Below are 16,397 nucleotides of genomic sequence, written 5' to 3'. Positions count from 1 at the left end.
GGTTCTCTACTCCATTTTAGATTGTCTCCACATCTTTGGTTTATGAAAACCCAAACCAGACATATTTTGTAGTTGTTGGTTTATCAGTGCTGACTGAAGGATTACTTCATTGTCTGCTCTTCTTAGATGTTTTCCTCTTTACCACTTTTTGGTGTTGCCAATGTTGTGATTTAACTATAGAAACTTTAGTCAAGTTACTTAAATGTTTGGTTTACTGGAATTTTAATGAATAATTCATTCGGGGGGGGGGGAACCCCTGCAAATGCTGCGTCCATACTGGTAGCTCAGTACCTTTGATTTCTAGAAATCAACTGCTGTCTTCAGCAGCTTTCTGTTCCCCAAACATGTGACCCTGGCTTCTAACAAAAAGGAAGTGCCTGCAAGTAGTACTTCACTGATGTCGTGTATTTCCCTCGTCCTGTTCAGGTTAAAGAACTGAACCATTATCTGGAAGCCGAGAAGTCCTGTAGGACAGACTTAGAGATGTATGTGGCTGTTCTCAACACGCAAAAATCTGTCCTGCAAGAGGATGCAGAGAAGTTGAGGAAAGAGCTGCATGAAGGTACCATCATTACCTAATGATAGTCCTTTTGAGTCTTTGACACTAAGGATGCAAAAAAACCCCAAACCCATCAGTATACCTGTTACTTCTCTTCTGATTTCTTATATGAGCTGAATTAATAATAAATAAATAGAGGGCATGGGGGAGCATTATTTATGAATGTGAAAGTCTCTAGACTTCTTAGGAAAGTGTTGACTTTGGAGCCCTCTTATGAGGGAGAGAAATAAGAAATCCATTCAGACTCTGGGGATGCTGTTGAATTTGTTTTAGGTTCTCATAGTATTGCAAGCTTTATTCTTAACTGAAGTGATTTTACTGGTGTCCTTTATTTGTGTAGAATTATGAGCATTATTTCTGTAATGTAATCTGGTGATATGTCTCTATGAAATATCTCAGTTCTGAGTGCTTTGTGGTGGAATGAATGTGGAGATGTACGTACATGCCCGTAGGAAGCAGAATCACATGAAAAACAGAACTTTCTGTTGAAACAAATAGGGACTTATTTAATACCAGCACTAAAAGAGAGAATATTAGAGCTCATGATTGAAGTAAAGGCATTAGTTTTCTATCTGGGAAATCAGTAATACATCCTTTACCTCCAGCTTGATACAGGAATTAAGAAAATTTATTATTTCATCCTAAGTAGTTGTTGAACAAAGCCATATTGCTTTTTATTAGAACAATAAATACTTCTATTCATGAGAATCCCTCAGTCAGGAGGAGTTGTTAAAGAATTCTGGTTCAGAATGATTCTTTCTGTTCTTGAATAGTCTGCCATCTCTTAGAGCAAGAGCGACAACAGCACAACCAGTTGAAACACACGTGGCAGAAAGCCAACGACCAGTTCCTGGAGTCTCAGCGTTTGCTGATGAGAGACATGCAGCGTATGGAAATTGTCCTGACCTCTGAGCAGCTTCGGCAGGTCGAAGAACTGAAAAAAAAAGATCAGGTCACTTGCTTTTCTTCTCTCTCTCTCTCTCTCTCTCTCTCTCTCTCTCTCTCTCTCTCTCTCTCTCTCTCTCTCCTTTATTTAATACTTTAAATTTAGTATAATGTAAAATAGAAATTTAGTATAGTTGAAGTAGAAATTCTCCATTTGAATGACAGCTGATGGTTGTAACAGAAGTACTCAAATTGTGTGAGTACTTTAATACTAGTATCTGTAGTACCTTTAAAAGTAATATTGCTAATATTGTTCAATGAGAAGGTAATACTATCCAGAAGTTAATCTCGGGAGGTAGAAACTGTCATCTGTGATGGAAAAAAATTATATGAATGTGTTGAGGCTGCTAAGATAGGAGGTTCACTGCCACCTAGGTTTTCGTGGGGTGTGGCTTTTTGCTGGTGATTTTTTTCTTTTAATTCTCTTACACAGGTGATTGTGTATTAGTGTTTTGATTTCATTTTCTGTGATGTCTTTATCTGATTCTTGTTGTTTGCTGTATTGCAATGTTTAGTGTGGTCAAGGCACTTATTTTTATGTTTGATTTAAAGGTTTCTGCTTGTATAATGGCCATTAGTGTGGCTGTTAGAGGTGCATGTATATTGTCAGATTCTATACAGTACCCTGTGTAAGAGCTATTAGTGTTGTTGCTTATTTGGTAGTTCCTATAACAGGAAATTTGATCTAAACTATTTGTTTAGTTGAACAGTTTTATTCAAATAACAGCCTGTTTTTCATTGTTAGTGGACAATTGTTATTATTTGAATGAGTTTGGGTGCCTTGTGGTATGAACACTAAGTGAATTTTAACCTAAAAAACCCTTCAGACATAAGTGCTAAAAAACTCTTCAGACATAAATGCCCTCAGAAAAAAAAAAATGAGAGTGTGAGAGAAAACCAAAACCCCATTCTATTACTGCCTTTCTTTGTAGCAGTTTGTGATGAAAGCTAATGACTACTTTAGTAAAGCTGAATCTTGCTTCTATATATTCATTTTTTGACAATTGATTTCTAGGAAGAAGATGATCAGCAGAGACTTAGCAAAAGAAAGGAGCAGAAACAGAAAGATTCAGACGATGAAACAAAAGCTTCATGTTCTTTAGCCCAAGAGGAATCCCTTACCCAGTTCTCTAATGAAGAGGTAAAACAATTCAAAGCAAACTTCATATACTTTTTCATTCCTTAGGGTGATTACAAATACAAATGCCCTTTGTGCCCTTTGTTCCCTGTCTCTTAGAGTTCGTACTAAGCAATAAAAAACCTTTTGAGCCACACTTGAATACATAAATTTTAATGAAAATTGGAAAATGATTCTTTAAAACTGTCTGAGAGTTGCTGTTAGAAACTGTGTGTCCCTTCTGCATTCTGAATGTTAACTGCTGTTAAATTCTTTGGGGATTTATAACCACTTTCTAACATGTCGTAAGTTTTCAGTGTTAAACCAGTTAAATCTGAACAGAAAGCAAGCATTTTGCAACTAATTTGCTACCCTATTTCTTGAATTCTGTACTAAATTTACACTGGTTAGACAACTGTGAGGTCACTGCTTAATTAGTCATTTGATTTAGTGTGTGCTAAATAGCATGATGTGTATGTCTGTGTGTGTTGTCCATACGTATGTAACCAGCTATATCCAAGTGAGCAAACTGAGGGTTTGGGCCAAGTCTATTCAGCAGGCAAAAATAAGCTTTTGTCAGCCAAGGCAGTAGCTGAGGCTCAGCACCAAGTTTTTGCTGAAACTGCCTGAGTTGTGTTAGTAGTTTCATTATACAGCCAGAACAAGTGATAATGCTGGATGTGCTAGTTAGCAGGCTCTTTTGGTGATGTAGGAAATGGTGTGCTAAAACAAGCTGAAAGCTTGAAATTGAGATTTGCTTAAAGTGAAGCGAGCACACAGGTTGGAACTTGGAAGCACGTATCAGAGTGGGCAGTTATTTCTCCTTTTCCATTGTGTTTTGCTTGCTTATCTATTTTGCTAGACTGTATTGGACCTGTTATGGAATTTTATATTTTTCTAAAGGGACATACTTTCTGTGTTACTTTCTTTGCTTGCCTAATGGCAAAGCAGAAGTGTAGTGTTGGAAGATGTTTTGAAAACAGCCATATGCTTTTTAAAGAAAGCATTGCTGCTGTGTTTTCAGTGCTGCAAATAAATAAAAATAGATCAAGAGACTTAATGTTCCTTTACAGATCACAGGTCAGCTACTGTGGCTTTTGGTATTGACATTCCCCAGGATGCTGTTCTGTGTAATCCCAGTCTCAGTTTGTTTTATGTGAAAATAAAATTTTAAATATAGTAAAAAAAGAAATAAAACAAAAAAACCCAAACCTTCTTTCTCGTACAGTATTTTGTCAGACTCCTTAAGCAGAAGAAAGAAATACAAGAAAAATATTCACTTGTCAGCATGAAGTAGATTTTAAATACATCATCCTTTGCTTGCTTTTATGTTGGTGTTAATTCTTTCTAAGTTGGACAAACATGTAAATGTAGTTATGAAAGGGCAATCCATGCACTCTGCTCTCTGGATTACAGTTCTAGAAGTGATACTGCAAGTTGTATCTCTGCTTTAGTGCAGGTGCCTTGTTTTGAATACTAGAAGATGTAAGGTGACTGTGTCCTTGTAAGAGAGCTGGCAGGAGGACAGATTCTTATAAAAGCATTCTGTTAACAGAAGATTATTTTTCTTTAATGGTGGCTGGTACATTTCAGTCCTATATCCTTTTCTCTGCGGTCTTAAGTTTAGCAATCAAATGCTCTTACCAAAGCCAATTCAGCCCTCCCTTTAATAAGCCTTATACTTGGTATCCAGCATTTCGCTTGTACCATACTTCTAGAGTGGAGTATGCAACTTCATCTCCCTTATTTTTCAATTACAGGTGCATTTAAATAGCACCCATAGCTCAGTCCATTCATTGGATGCAGACTTGCTTCTGTCTTCTGGTGAATCATTCAATAAATCAGAAAACGACATGTTTAAAGATGGACTACGGAGAGCACAGTCAACAGACAGTCTAGGGACATCTGGATCTTTACAGTCCAAAGCTTTGGGATACAACAACAAAGCAAAATCTGCTGGGAACTTGGATGAGTCAGATTTTGGACCACTTGTTGGAGCAGATTCAGTGTCTGAGAACTATGATACAGCTTCCCTTGGGTCTCTGCAAATGCCTAGTGGGTTTATGTTAACCAAAGATCAGGAAAAAGCAATCAAAGCAATGACACCAGAGCAAGAAGAGACTGCTTCACTTCTTTCCAGTGTTACACAAGGAGTAGAAAGCACATATGTGTCTCCTAGTGGTTACCGCTTGGTGAGTGAGACAGAGTGGAATCTGCTGCAGAAAGAGGTGAGTGCCCACTGTGCCTCCGCTGTGCCCGTTCCATGCAGGAGGCCCTGTGTTGTGGGCTGCCTGCAGGGAGAAGTTGCTCAGCTATCCTTGATGTGCTTTACTTGCAGTCAGAAAATATGTAGCATCATATGTAGCTATTCACTTATTTCTTTCTTGGAATATTTCTATAGGTAAAGCACACTTAATGTAAAGAGTATTGATGGGCCACGTTCATGGGAAACTCAACTTTTATTTGATGCAGAGTGTTTGTAAGGGAGAGTCTGGCAGAAGTAGCTGTTGATTTCATGTGTGAAGGGAGCTGGGGGTGGTTAGGAAGGGACAAAGAATAGAAGGATCTTCTATTACCCTGAAGATATTTACTGAGGGTTGTGCATGGAGCGTGATTTAGAAATGAGCAACGAAGATATGCATAGCACACAGAGCTAGTACAAAGGAAGCTTCATAACATTTTCAGGGACTTGCATCATTAAAAACCACATACTGAGAGCAACAAGCAGCAGATTAGTCTTAATGCTGTGCCAGCTTCAGTATGGGTGACCAAGGGAACTGGTGCTTCTGGGTTTTCTGCCTGTCAGTTTTTCAGCAGCTTTGTATAATGCCAGTTTAAAGCCCACGTTTGGCTTCCTGCTGAAAAGTGCATTGTGTGGCTGCTGTGCCAACTATTTCCAAAGAGAGGCCAAGAAATAATGCTATGGGGGGAAAAGGGGAGACAAAGAGAAGTCAGAAATGGGTGAAGACAAGGTGGAGAGACTGGGGATGTCAGAATGCAGGTAGAAAAAAAACAAGCAAAGGACAGATGAGGTAAAGAAGTGACATTCTGTTTCCTCAGCTTCCTGGAATGCAGCTTATAGGCAAATGAATCATTACTTACAAGGTCTTTGCAGTAAAGTTTCTGTTTTTTGTGTTGCTACTGGTTTGTAATACCTAGAGGAAAAATCTGTTGTTCTGCAGTCACAAAGCTAAGTGAAATCTACTCTGGAGTATTTCCTTGCCCTGCTGATATTTGGATGACATTTTACTCCAACCCTTTTGTAGAATCCGGAGAAGAAACACCCTGCTTCCCACTTATTTCTGGAGGCAGGAGGGCAGGCAGGGGGCATGCAACTGCTGCTCTGTGTGGGAGGCACATGGAGCAGCAAATACAAATGGGACTACAGCAAAGACCTCATTGCAGTTAGAACTTGAAGAAAGTTCCCATTTGTGCCCCAGATGGCTAGAAAACTCTTCTTTGCTGCACACCCTGACACTTTTTACTCCCCTGCTGTTTGTCATTTTGCTGTTTGTTTTAAACTTTCCTTTTACTTTCTTCTTTCCCAACTGTTCTTTTAGCTGTTACTCTGTCTCCGATACTGAGCTATAGTGGGGAAGAGTATTAAACACTAAATAAAAATCTTTTCTCTGAAATGTCTGTTTCTATCCAGGTAGTTATGTGATCTATTTCAGAAGGATGCATTAAATGACCTGATAAACTCTTGCATGTCCTAGCTTACTGCTCCTGTGCTAGTAGTAGGGTTTGTGCCAGGAAGAGATGATGCACAGCAGCTGCTTTACATTATCTTGTACTTCTAGAGCAACTTAATCTTGCTGTTACATGATTCTGCTGCTGACTTTTATCAGTAATATTTTGTGAACACACAACGCATCCGAGGGTGTGTACCACTCCTTCATTCCCTGAAGAAGTTTGCAGCCCATGTGGCAGGTGACAACTCTGTTCTCCAGGTGCAGAATGCAGGGAACAAGCTGGGTAGGCGCTGCGATATGTGCTCCAATTATGAGAAGCAGTTGCAAGGTATCCAGATTCAGGAGGCTGAAACAAGAGACCAGGTAGGATTTCTTTTCTACCCTTAGCAAGATTTTGATTGCTGTAGGAGTTTTCATAGCACGCAACAGTGAGCCATTTGCTGTTTTATTCACTGCTGTTATGTTGAATAATGCTAGCATACTTGAAATTCAGATAAATTATGTCATTTTATTGCCTTGACAGTAATTTGTTACTGGTATGTTGTCATGCACACCATGTACATGTATTTCTTAAATATTTACCAGAGAAAACCACTTTACTCGGTCCTATAAAATGATGAGTTAAAGGCACTGTTCTATAAAAAGGTGTTGTGCTCATGCTGAATTCAATGTCTTTCATAATTTGTATTTTAAAATGCTTTTCATGCATTAAATTCTATTATCTTTGATACTGCTAGATTTTTTTTAAGGGAAATTTGAGAGAATCTCTTTCTAGCACCATAAAAATGACTGTAAAGTACTGGAAAATGTTTGTTTCCTGCCATATTACTGAGGAACAAATTTCAGATTCGTACAGAAGGCATGAGTCACATTCTGCTTTGAAATGGGTGATTGATGTTATTGCGTAGCAGTGCTCCAGAGCAGTTTCATGTCCTTTTTCCTTATAGGTTTTATCTGTGATGCAGTTTTTTTGGAAAAGCAAAGGAACTTCTGTGTTGCGTGGAATTTTGAGGGATTTGTTTTATTGCTTGGGAGTGGGATGGGTCAAGTTATATTTGTGTTCAGTGAATAAATACACCCCAGATTTATGGAAAATTATTTTGTTCCGATAACGTAGGTGAAAAAGCTGCAGGTGATGCTGAGGCAGGCTAATGATCAGCTGGAAAAGACAATGAAAGATAAACAGGAATTGGAGGAGTACATGAAACAAAGTGCTGAAGACTCCTCTAATCAGGTACGAGTGTTTTGTAAGAAAGCTGGTAGGATTGAAGAGACATTATTCTGTAGTATATAACAAGAACTCTTTCTTCGCTTCTGTTTTTGGGTGGACTACCTGCTGCAAAGGCAAAAAAGGTGACAATTTCTGGGGTTAGCTATCCACTGTCTGAGTTCTAGATAAGTCTGATGTATCTTTAATAATCATGTTACCCAAATTTGGCCCTGTTTCTTGATAAATATAACATAAGTTTATTATTGTTAAGGAAATGTGACATCATTTTATATAGATTGGGACAGTTAATTGTTTTATTGAGTAAGCAGTTAATAAAATAAATTTTAGTGGGTTAGTTTGAAATTGCAACATGTATGTTAACAATTATAACCGGGAAGGGAACTTCCGATGTTATTTCTTCAAAATCTGTTTCATGCTTTATATCTCAGTGCTTTGTTTTTTAATTTCTGTTGGTTTGTTAATTGTTTGTTGTTGTTTTTCTTTTTTAAGATTTCTTCACTAATGGTTAAATGTCAGAAGTCAGAGAATTTTCTCAACGAACTCCAGCAGGCATTTTCTCAAGCAAAGAGAAGCGTGCAGGAGCAAATGGTGAGACAACTTAAATAAAGAGATCACTTGAACAACACTGTTTGTCTAACATTTGGGTCTCAGAGTGCTTGTAAAAGACTGTCCAAATCTGGCTGGAGAGTCCTCTGTGTCATAACATGTAAAAATACTGACCAGGTGAGCTCTGATTCAGTCTGTAAGGCCAGCCCATCACAACTCAGGTGTGTAGGCATATAGATAAATATTAAGATCACTAGACAACTATTTTTCTTACTTAACATGGATATTTCATGCCATTTAATATCCTATTTCACCTCAAACCTGAAGACAAAGTAGATTTTCTTCAGTTTGAAATGAATGCTCAGTGTTTTTACAGGTCAGACTTTAAATATCAGCCCTAATATCCAGAAAGAGCTGTGTATGGGAGCTTACTTTTTTAAAAACTATTTGGAGTCTCATGTAAGAATTAGGCCGGGGAATGCTGGGGAACAGGAATAGGACCTCATTTTCTAGGGCAGAGCAAAGTCTGACTTCCCTAAAGCAATAAATTCCCTTCTGTATTGGAGTCAAGTTTCTTGTTTTCTCCTTTCTTATGCATTGGTGCTGGGAGGAAAGACTTGTTCTTTTCAATCTCTGTATTTCATTTCTGGCATCCAGGGTTGCCTGCAGGATTTCACTTGTATTTACATTCTGTTTGGTGCTCTGTGTGAGGCAATGCCTAATGGAGATGCAGGAGATTCGGAGAACGTATTGATCTGTGTTTGCTTTTCAGAACAGAGCTATAATTCCTCTCAGCAAAATTTCACTGGATTTATTTTGTAATGCAAGCAAAACTGTTTGCATAATACTTGTTCTTTGCAAAGTATAAGCTGTTTTGATGTTATCCTAGAAGGCGTAGGAGGCAGGCTCCCACTACTGAAAATTTCAGGTTGAATGTTTAAGGTTAATAACCTGATCTTACAGTGGAATTGTTATGTGACTTTAATAAACAGCTCTGGCAGTTCCTGAAACAGTATTTTCTGCATGAGCACAGTTAGCTAATGGATAAATATGGAAGAAAACTGGGAAATCTGACAGTGCTGTATTTATTGCTTACTTCTTCTCATCTGCCTTTATTTCTGATGTATAAGCCAGGTAGAAGATGGGATTGATAATCTTCATCCACAAAACCATTTTGCTTCCTTTCTTTTACAAAGAATCCACCAGACTTTTGAAAGCAGTGCTAATAAGTGGGGCATAAAGAGATGTGATCGTGATCCTGAGTGAGAACTTACCCTTGTCTTTTTATTGTAAGGCTGTTCTGACACAGTCAAGGGAGCAGGTTTCAGAAGAGTTGGTGAGACTACAGAAAGATAATGAAAGCCTTCAAGGAAAACATAGCTTGCATGTGTCTTTACAACAAGCTGAAGATTTCATTCTACCAGAAGCAGCAGAGGTAAAACACTTGAAACTCATTAACACAGACAGCACATGTGACTTGTCATTGGAAGATGCTTCTTTATCAGAAAGCTGCCTCGAAGCAGTACACTGAATAATATTCTGGATTTAAAACCCATATTCTGTGATGTACAAAATCATTATCTGTTTCCTTCTGGTGATTGTGAGCTGTGTCATTCATGTGCTTCAGAATATAATTTATATTAACTCTGACCCATCAACTACTATATTCTCTGTAGTTCTTAGTGTGTACAACTGCTTGATGATCATTCCAGTGCAAGTATTGAATCACTAAATTAAATCCATTATTTTATTTTCTGTCCAGGCATTAAGGTTGAAACCAGTAATAATTGTGAGCTTCAAATAAGCAAGAGCTATCCTGTCTGTGTCCACTCACTTACAACTTGAGCTCATCAAGCTTAAAAGATGGGATGGGACAGGGAGTGAAGGGTAGGGGAGGGAGCAATAAATAGCCCTGTGAAGAAGACAAGCATCTTTACAAGCTTTTCATTTACCAAGTAAACTGGTTGCAGTTTTGTTTTACTGTCTTGCTGGATGCAAGGTCTGGTATGGTGGAGCAGACCTTGGAGCAGCACAACTTTGTGTTAGCTAGTGATATGGTATTTGCATATCTGAAGATCATAATTCAACTCCTTGCTCATTGTTGATTCAGGAGCTCCGGGAGCTGATTTTGAAATATCGTGAAGACATAATTAGTGTGCGGACAGCAGCAGATCACCTTGAGGAGAAACTTAAGGCAGAGATTTTATTCTTAAAAGAACAGATTCAAGCTGAACAATATTTGAAAGAAAATATAGAAGAAACTCTACAGCTGGAAATAGAGAATTGCAAAGAGGAAATCGGTGAGCAGGGGTAGAAGTCTCAAACTGGGTAACTGAAGACTTGATTTTTCTTGCATTCAAGCTTTAATATTGTTTTTCAGCTTCCATTTCCAGTTTAAAAGCTGAACTGGAAAGAATAAAAGTGGAGAAAGAACAGGTAAGGAACCCTTTCACTGTTGGGTTTTTATGTGTATTTAAACAAAGAGAATAGATTTATTTTTTTCTGCTAGTTCTGGCAGGACTTTGAAAGCACTGCTGTTTTGGTGTCTTTGACATCACCGACTTAATATATGTGAAAATTACCTTTTCTTTCCCAACTGTGGTGTTAGTAATAAATGTATTTGTGTGTCTAGTCTGCCTTCCATTGAGAGGGAGAGAGCTGAACTAGGGAGAAAATTTTAAAACGTGTCACATTATTGTTCATCTCAATTTGCTTGTGGGACAGTGGAGGATTGACGTACATAACTCTTCTGTAGGAGGAAGCACCATTTTAGGCACTTGAAAATTTTCTTACTGGGAGTATTAGCATTGTACTGGATGCTCTCAATGTGCTGCAACTCTCAGTAGCATGTGAGAATGTACATACATCTGTGTTGTAAATACCTTCTATGACCATTTCAAAGGAAATACATAGAGTCATGCCTGGAACTTTGAACTTCAAAGAATAGAATTACTGAATTCATGCCAGCATATGACTGGAATACATTTATAGATCTGGTATTTAAAAAGTGTTTTGTCTATTTATTAATCTGTAACCTTAATATTCACTTAGCTAATTCCTAGCTAACATTAGGTTACGTAAGTAATAACCAGGATGTTAACTTTGGCCACTGCCTTGCAGCTCCGAGAAAGGAGAGAGAAACGGAGTGCTCTGTGTCCATAGGAAGGGTTGCTTAGGTTCATTTCTGAATCCCTGGAGAGAGTGTACTTCCTGAATGGAGGAACTGTGAGAAATGGAAACACCAGAAATTTTAGTTAATCTTTTTGTTTTGTTTTGTTTTTTTAATCATATAGTTAGAAAATTCTTCACAGGAAAACCTGCAGCAGCTGGAGAGTCTGCAGGAAACAAAAAACACTCTGGAAGAACAGCTGAAGAAGGAAACAGCAGCAAAGGTAGATATGTTCAGGTGTGAAATGTATGTACAATCTTCTTTGGTAATCAGACTGTATTCAGAGGATATATCACTATCCAAGAATGAGAGAGGAAGTTTTGAAATGTTAGTCAGATTCTGGCAGTGAAATAATGTCTGCTGGTTTTAAATCCAGTTTTAAATCCTCTGGATTTAAATCCTCGTTCCAGTCACTTAACGCTTGGATTTGTAAAGCACTGGGTCTGAGTTGCTGCTGACTTGAATATCTCTTTTGGGTTATCTTCCAAAGATAAAGATGAAGAAAGCTTCCTGATTGATCAGACCTTAGTCTAAATGCTCTGTTATTTCTGAATAAATGTTATTTTTCTGTTACTGTAGGAAGGAACGATACTTTGACAGTCAGGTAGAAGAAAAAAAAAGAGAGAAATCAGATCACAACTATTCTTTCTTTTCTCTCCTCTCTTCCCCAGAGATAACTTAGACTAAAACTAAAGGGAAGAAGATAATTATATTTTCACCAGCAGGTTACTGTCTTTCATCTACAGTCAGGTTCCACTGGAACTCAGAAAGCTGCTTTTTCATTTTGAGATCTCTGAGCATATTGCTGTTAAAAGACATGGGACTTTTCCATGCTTTAACCCATCTAATCATGATAATACTTGACTGATGAGTAATAGCCCCATATTTTGCATTTTGCAAAACTGAAGTGTAGAAAGAGTGACTGGATTAATTCCTTGCCAACTCACTGAGAATAACCGTGTTTTCTTGCTCTGGCATTGTGCTCTAATCAGTTTATACAAGTTTCTCTCTTTTTTTTTTTTGGTGCTGTTTAAGCATAGCATAAAGGAGATCTTTTTCTCTGCAGGCAAACCTTGAACAGCTGGTGTTTGAAGAGAAGAATAAAGCTCAGAGACTGCAGACTGAATTAGATGTCAGTGAGCAAGTGCAGAGAGATTTTGTAAAGCTTTCTCAGACGCTTCAGGTAAGGCAGTGCAACCTGTGCGGTGTTGCTCTGCTTCTCCAGAGCTGAGTAAAATAAGTTACAGCAGTTAGAATTTTTCCTCATGTTGATATTTGTTTAGAGTTATTAGTGTAGTAAACTGATTAAGTATTGCTAGTAGAACATTTGTATTAGAGGATTTAAGTCTGATCATTTGATTTCAACCTTTTTTCAGCAACACAGATATACAATTATTATGATAAACTGTGGAGAGTCATAATTGACAGTGATTTTCAGCTCGAGCATTTCATTATTTCATTGTCCATTTCCTGACATCTTTGCTATATGGTACACCTTATTGCATTTTATGTGAAAAATTTGAGGACAAAATCAGGAACTTTTACTTTTTGGTCCTGAACATATGATGTGGTTCTCCTTCATGCTGTAATTATTGCTTTTTATTTATACTGTCCAAGTCTCATCCTTGTTGTTGCTGTTTCTGTCCTTGTATTTCTTCCTGCAGGCGGAGTCTGTGGTTGGTGATGAGATACTGAGTTTTGGCAGGGTTAAGGCTAATTCCAGCTGATCTATCTTACTGTTGACTGTAGAGAGCACCAAGAGAGCTGTAGATGTAGTGATTGCAGGCTGGTGTTCTCCTCGGGGAGCGAGATTAGTTACATCTCACTTTCACTCTGTTTTTGGATTTGCTCCCCACCAAAACCACTAGGAATCTTGCTCACAAGTGATACGCTGAAATTCAGCACACTCTCCATTGGGTTCTTGCTTAGTCCACTCAGTGACATTCAGCAGAGTTTGTACAGATCGTTTTGAGTCAAGAGTTCAGGTTTATTTGGATAACAAAAACAGGAATGTAGGAGATTGTTTACTAGACAGAGCTCCCTTGGGTGGACAATAGGGAACTGTCCTCTTTGGCTCTCTGTTTCTGGAAGAGTAGGTAGTACAAGAGAGACTATTGAATTCTCCTGACTGGTGAAATACTTTCTTGTTTACTGTCATCCTTTCTTTCTAAAGTACAGCATGGACTGGTGTATGCAGTTCCTAGAGCAAAATTATACACACTCCTTTGAAGATGTACTGTGTTCTTTCAAAACCTGTAGGCAGTGTGGTAGGTCTTCAGTAATTACCTCAGCAAGTGTGTCGTGGCTCTGTACTTTAAGCAGTCATCACAGATTGGCTTCTTAGCTGTATATGTTTTCAGTGTTTATGCAAGGAGAAAGCAATGGTTTGTGCTGTATCTGCTGTCCATAGTACAAGATCTGCTGTGTAATGCAAGAAGAAAGATTGCTAGTGAATGTGGATTTGGGTATCTTGCTGTCACTTGTGTGAGGTGTTGACTGGCCAAGTTTAGGTATCAGCCATGAGGAGGTAAAAATGAATTAACCGATAGGTGGGAATGTACAACAGAAAAGCCAGATGCTAATACAATGAGCAAAAGTTTGAATGACTCCTCCTGCAAAGAAGTCACAGTCTCTGCATTGATTTACTTGCATTTCTGCTGGGGACTTTTCTACATGAGATGGCTTGAGAGCTTATCATAAAAGCAAGTAACAGGATTGTACTTGGCAGTGGGAACATTTCCTCTGGAAGCATTTTAACTTTAATCTTAAGAGACCTGAAGGCCTGTGTCGAGCATGTCTGTACTTCCATGAAAGTTTATGTTGCTCTACACATCTTCTCTGGTTTGCCTAGCCCCTGTGGCGAGTTGCTGGTTATTAGACAACGCAGAGTGACATTGAAGGATTGCTTGGGCACTCTAAGGTCTGGCTTGTATTTTCAAAGCACAACAACCTTGCATCTTTCCACCACGCATTCTTGGTCCTGAATTAAGTTTGTGTTCCTTCAAGCCTTGCATTTTTCAGCCAATGATAATTTGATATCTCTTCCTCTCTTGTGCAGTCACCTGGGCTTGCTAACATCGCCTGCCAGCTCAGTTGTGGTTTCACTTGCTCACTGTATCTGTTGGTTTTCCATAGGTGCAGCTGGAGCGGATCCGGCAGGCAGATTCCCTGGAGAGAATCCGTGCAATCCTGAATGACACAAAACTGACGGACATTAATCAGCTTCCTGAAACATGACACCCTGATGAGCTTGCTCCAAGGCTGCATTTGGGGTTTTTAACTCATCTTTATAGCAACATTAATTATTATTTAACTCTAACTGAAAGAGCAGAAGACAACAGAGGGGAGCAATGACTTAAGTTTTGTTTCTAGAGGGGGGAAAAGTTTTCGTGCTGGGCAGGAAGAGAGCACAAGAGTGACTTGTTGTGTAGGAAGGAGAACTTTCTAATGGAAACACTAATGGGTGCAGTGTTTCGTGTTCCACTGAGTGGGATCAGTCCTTACATTCTGAAAAACTTCCCCTCTTTCAGCCAGCTTCATATCCTGATACACAATTTTGGAACATTTACCCCCATTTTTTCCCTTTTTCCTTTCCCTCCACTACTGTGATCAAAGTAGCTGCTGGAAACCATATTGTCCCTCCAAAACATTGAAGAGCAAAGTGGTTGAAGTTTTTCTGTTTGAATAGTCAGTAACAGTATTCAGCTAGCAGAGAGAATGAGGTGTAGAGTATGCTGTATGAATATTTTATATTAAAATATGACTTTATTAGCAGGACACTGGATATTGATCTTATTTCATAACTCAGTGTGTTGTATTTTTTTTTTAACTGTTGACTTTGTCTTGAAGAATCTGAATGCTGCTGAAATGTGGTGGTCATGAGTGAGCTGTGTGTCTCCTGAACGGATAAATACCAATCCAAAAAACTCTGAAAACTGTACTGAGAACGTAGCTCCTTGAAGTACTTCCTTCAAATTCTGATACTTAAGGAAAAGCACAAGGAATGCACTGTTTTGTAATCTATTTTCACAAATGTAATTTAGAGCATGGAATTACAACTAGTTCTTTCTCATCTTGAAAGCTGAGCAGTACCTGTAATTCCTTTTTCATGTGAAGAAAAAATGTTAGCAAAAACCCTGTGTGTTGTCTGAGCACTGGCTTGGGTGTGTGCAGGGCAGCTTTGCTCTGGTAGGTGGCACCAGGCATGGGGTTACCTTCTCTGAAAATGGTCAAGGTAAGATGTTGAACAACTCAAAGGCAGCTTGACCCTCCTCTTCTGGGACAGTTTTAATAGTATACAAAACAGTGGTGGCACTCTGTCACAGAGCACAAGTGCACCAGAGCTGCATTATTCTACTTGTTCAAGTTTGGAAGGTGCAGAGCATCTCTTACTTAGAGGTACGGTGTTGTGTTGTTGCTCAGAGTTGATTCATATGCTGTCCTGTATTTCTGTAAGCATGCATTTCAATTGCACTGTGTAACACAACAGCAAAGGCAAGTCATTCTTGTGACTGATCAGGTTTTAGGTTTGGGATTCTTAGAGAAGTTACATGAAGTTAACATAAGCATTCCTCCTTTTTCTCCTTTTAGTGGAGTTTCATGCACGCAGTTGAATGGGAGCAGTTTGCTGTCTGGATGCGGAATAGTGGTGGTGCACATTGAGTTCTTGGACTAGTCCTTTGTGAAGACTCAATTAGAAAAGGCTGAGAGAGCAGCTAATTATTGTCCAGAACTTATAAGTTTAAGCTTTTTGTTATTGTTTACTGTGTTATCTTTCCATACTAGGCCATAGATCTGATGCTGATGAAAAAACAGAAGTGACAGAATGCTCTGAACTGTAGTGCACATGACTATATTTTGTTAGGTACTTAAATCTTATTTGCAGTGTATGTCCTGCTACTAACGTACGTAAAGTTAGGATTGTGGTTTTGAAGAGGAATGCCTTTAAAACAGCCAAGAAGAAGCATACAAGCTCAGTAGCTTATCATTTATTTCTTGCAATAAAGCATTTTATTCACCCTAGAAATTAATTTCTTTCATAATTGTGACACTTCAAACCCATTTTTCCTATCTTAGGAACAACTAGACTAATAGGTGGCAGGGTTGTCATCTTCCAGACGACTTGCTGATTCCTAGTT

At 38.6% G+C, this 16,397-nt stretch overlaps 1 protein-coding gene across 4 annotated transcripts in view; it reads left to right on the top strand.

The window, feature by feature from the left end:
• Nucleotides 1–15,036, top strand: part of RABEP1 (rabaptin, RAB GTPase binding effector protein 1) — a 42,276-nt gene extending 27,240 nt beyond the window's left edge. For 3 of the 4 annotated variants that reach the window (XM_065731744.1, XM_065731746.1, XM_065731747.1), the window contains exons 6-18: nt 427–562; nt 1,333–1,511; nt 2,520–2,645; nt 4,382–4,849; nt 6,572–6,676; nt 7,431–7,547; nt 8,034–8,132; nt 9,385–9,525; nt 10,201–10,390; nt 10,471–10,526; nt 11,384–11,482; nt 12,326–12,442; nt 14,395–15,036. In XM_065731744.1, the coding sequence (XP_065587816.1) occupies nt 427–562; nt 1,333–1,511; nt 2,520–2,645; nt 4,382–4,849; nt 6,572–6,676; nt 7,431–7,547; nt 8,034–8,132; nt 9,385–9,525; nt 10,201–10,390; nt 10,471–10,526; nt 11,384–11,482; nt 12,326–12,442; nt 14,395–14,496 (1,935 nt within the window). In that variant the 3' untranslated portion in view covers nt 14,497–15,036. The remainder of the gene's footprint in view (nt 1–426; nt 563–1,332; nt 1,512–2,519; nt 2,646–4,381; nt 4,850–6,571; nt 6,677–7,430; nt 7,548–8,033; nt 8,133–9,384; nt 9,526–10,200; nt 10,391–10,470; nt 10,527–11,383; nt 11,483–12,325; nt 12,443–14,394) is intronic. The other variant, XM_065731745.1, reaches the window with a different exon arrangement.
• Nucleotides 15,037–16,397: the final 1,361 nt, after the last annotated feature.

The sequence above is a fragment of the Cyrtonyx montezumae genome, unplaced genomic scaffold (genome assembly GCF_038088225.1).
Source record: "Cyrtonyx montezumae isolate F1298 unplaced genomic scaffold, pur_monq_1.0 scaffold_15, whole genome shotgun sequence".
Taxonomy (NCBI): domain Eukaryota; kingdom Metazoa; phylum Chordata; class Aves; order Galliformes; family Odontophoridae; genus Cyrtonyx; species Cyrtonyx montezumae.
This window is presented reverse-complemented; position numbering and strand designations above follow the sequence as displayed.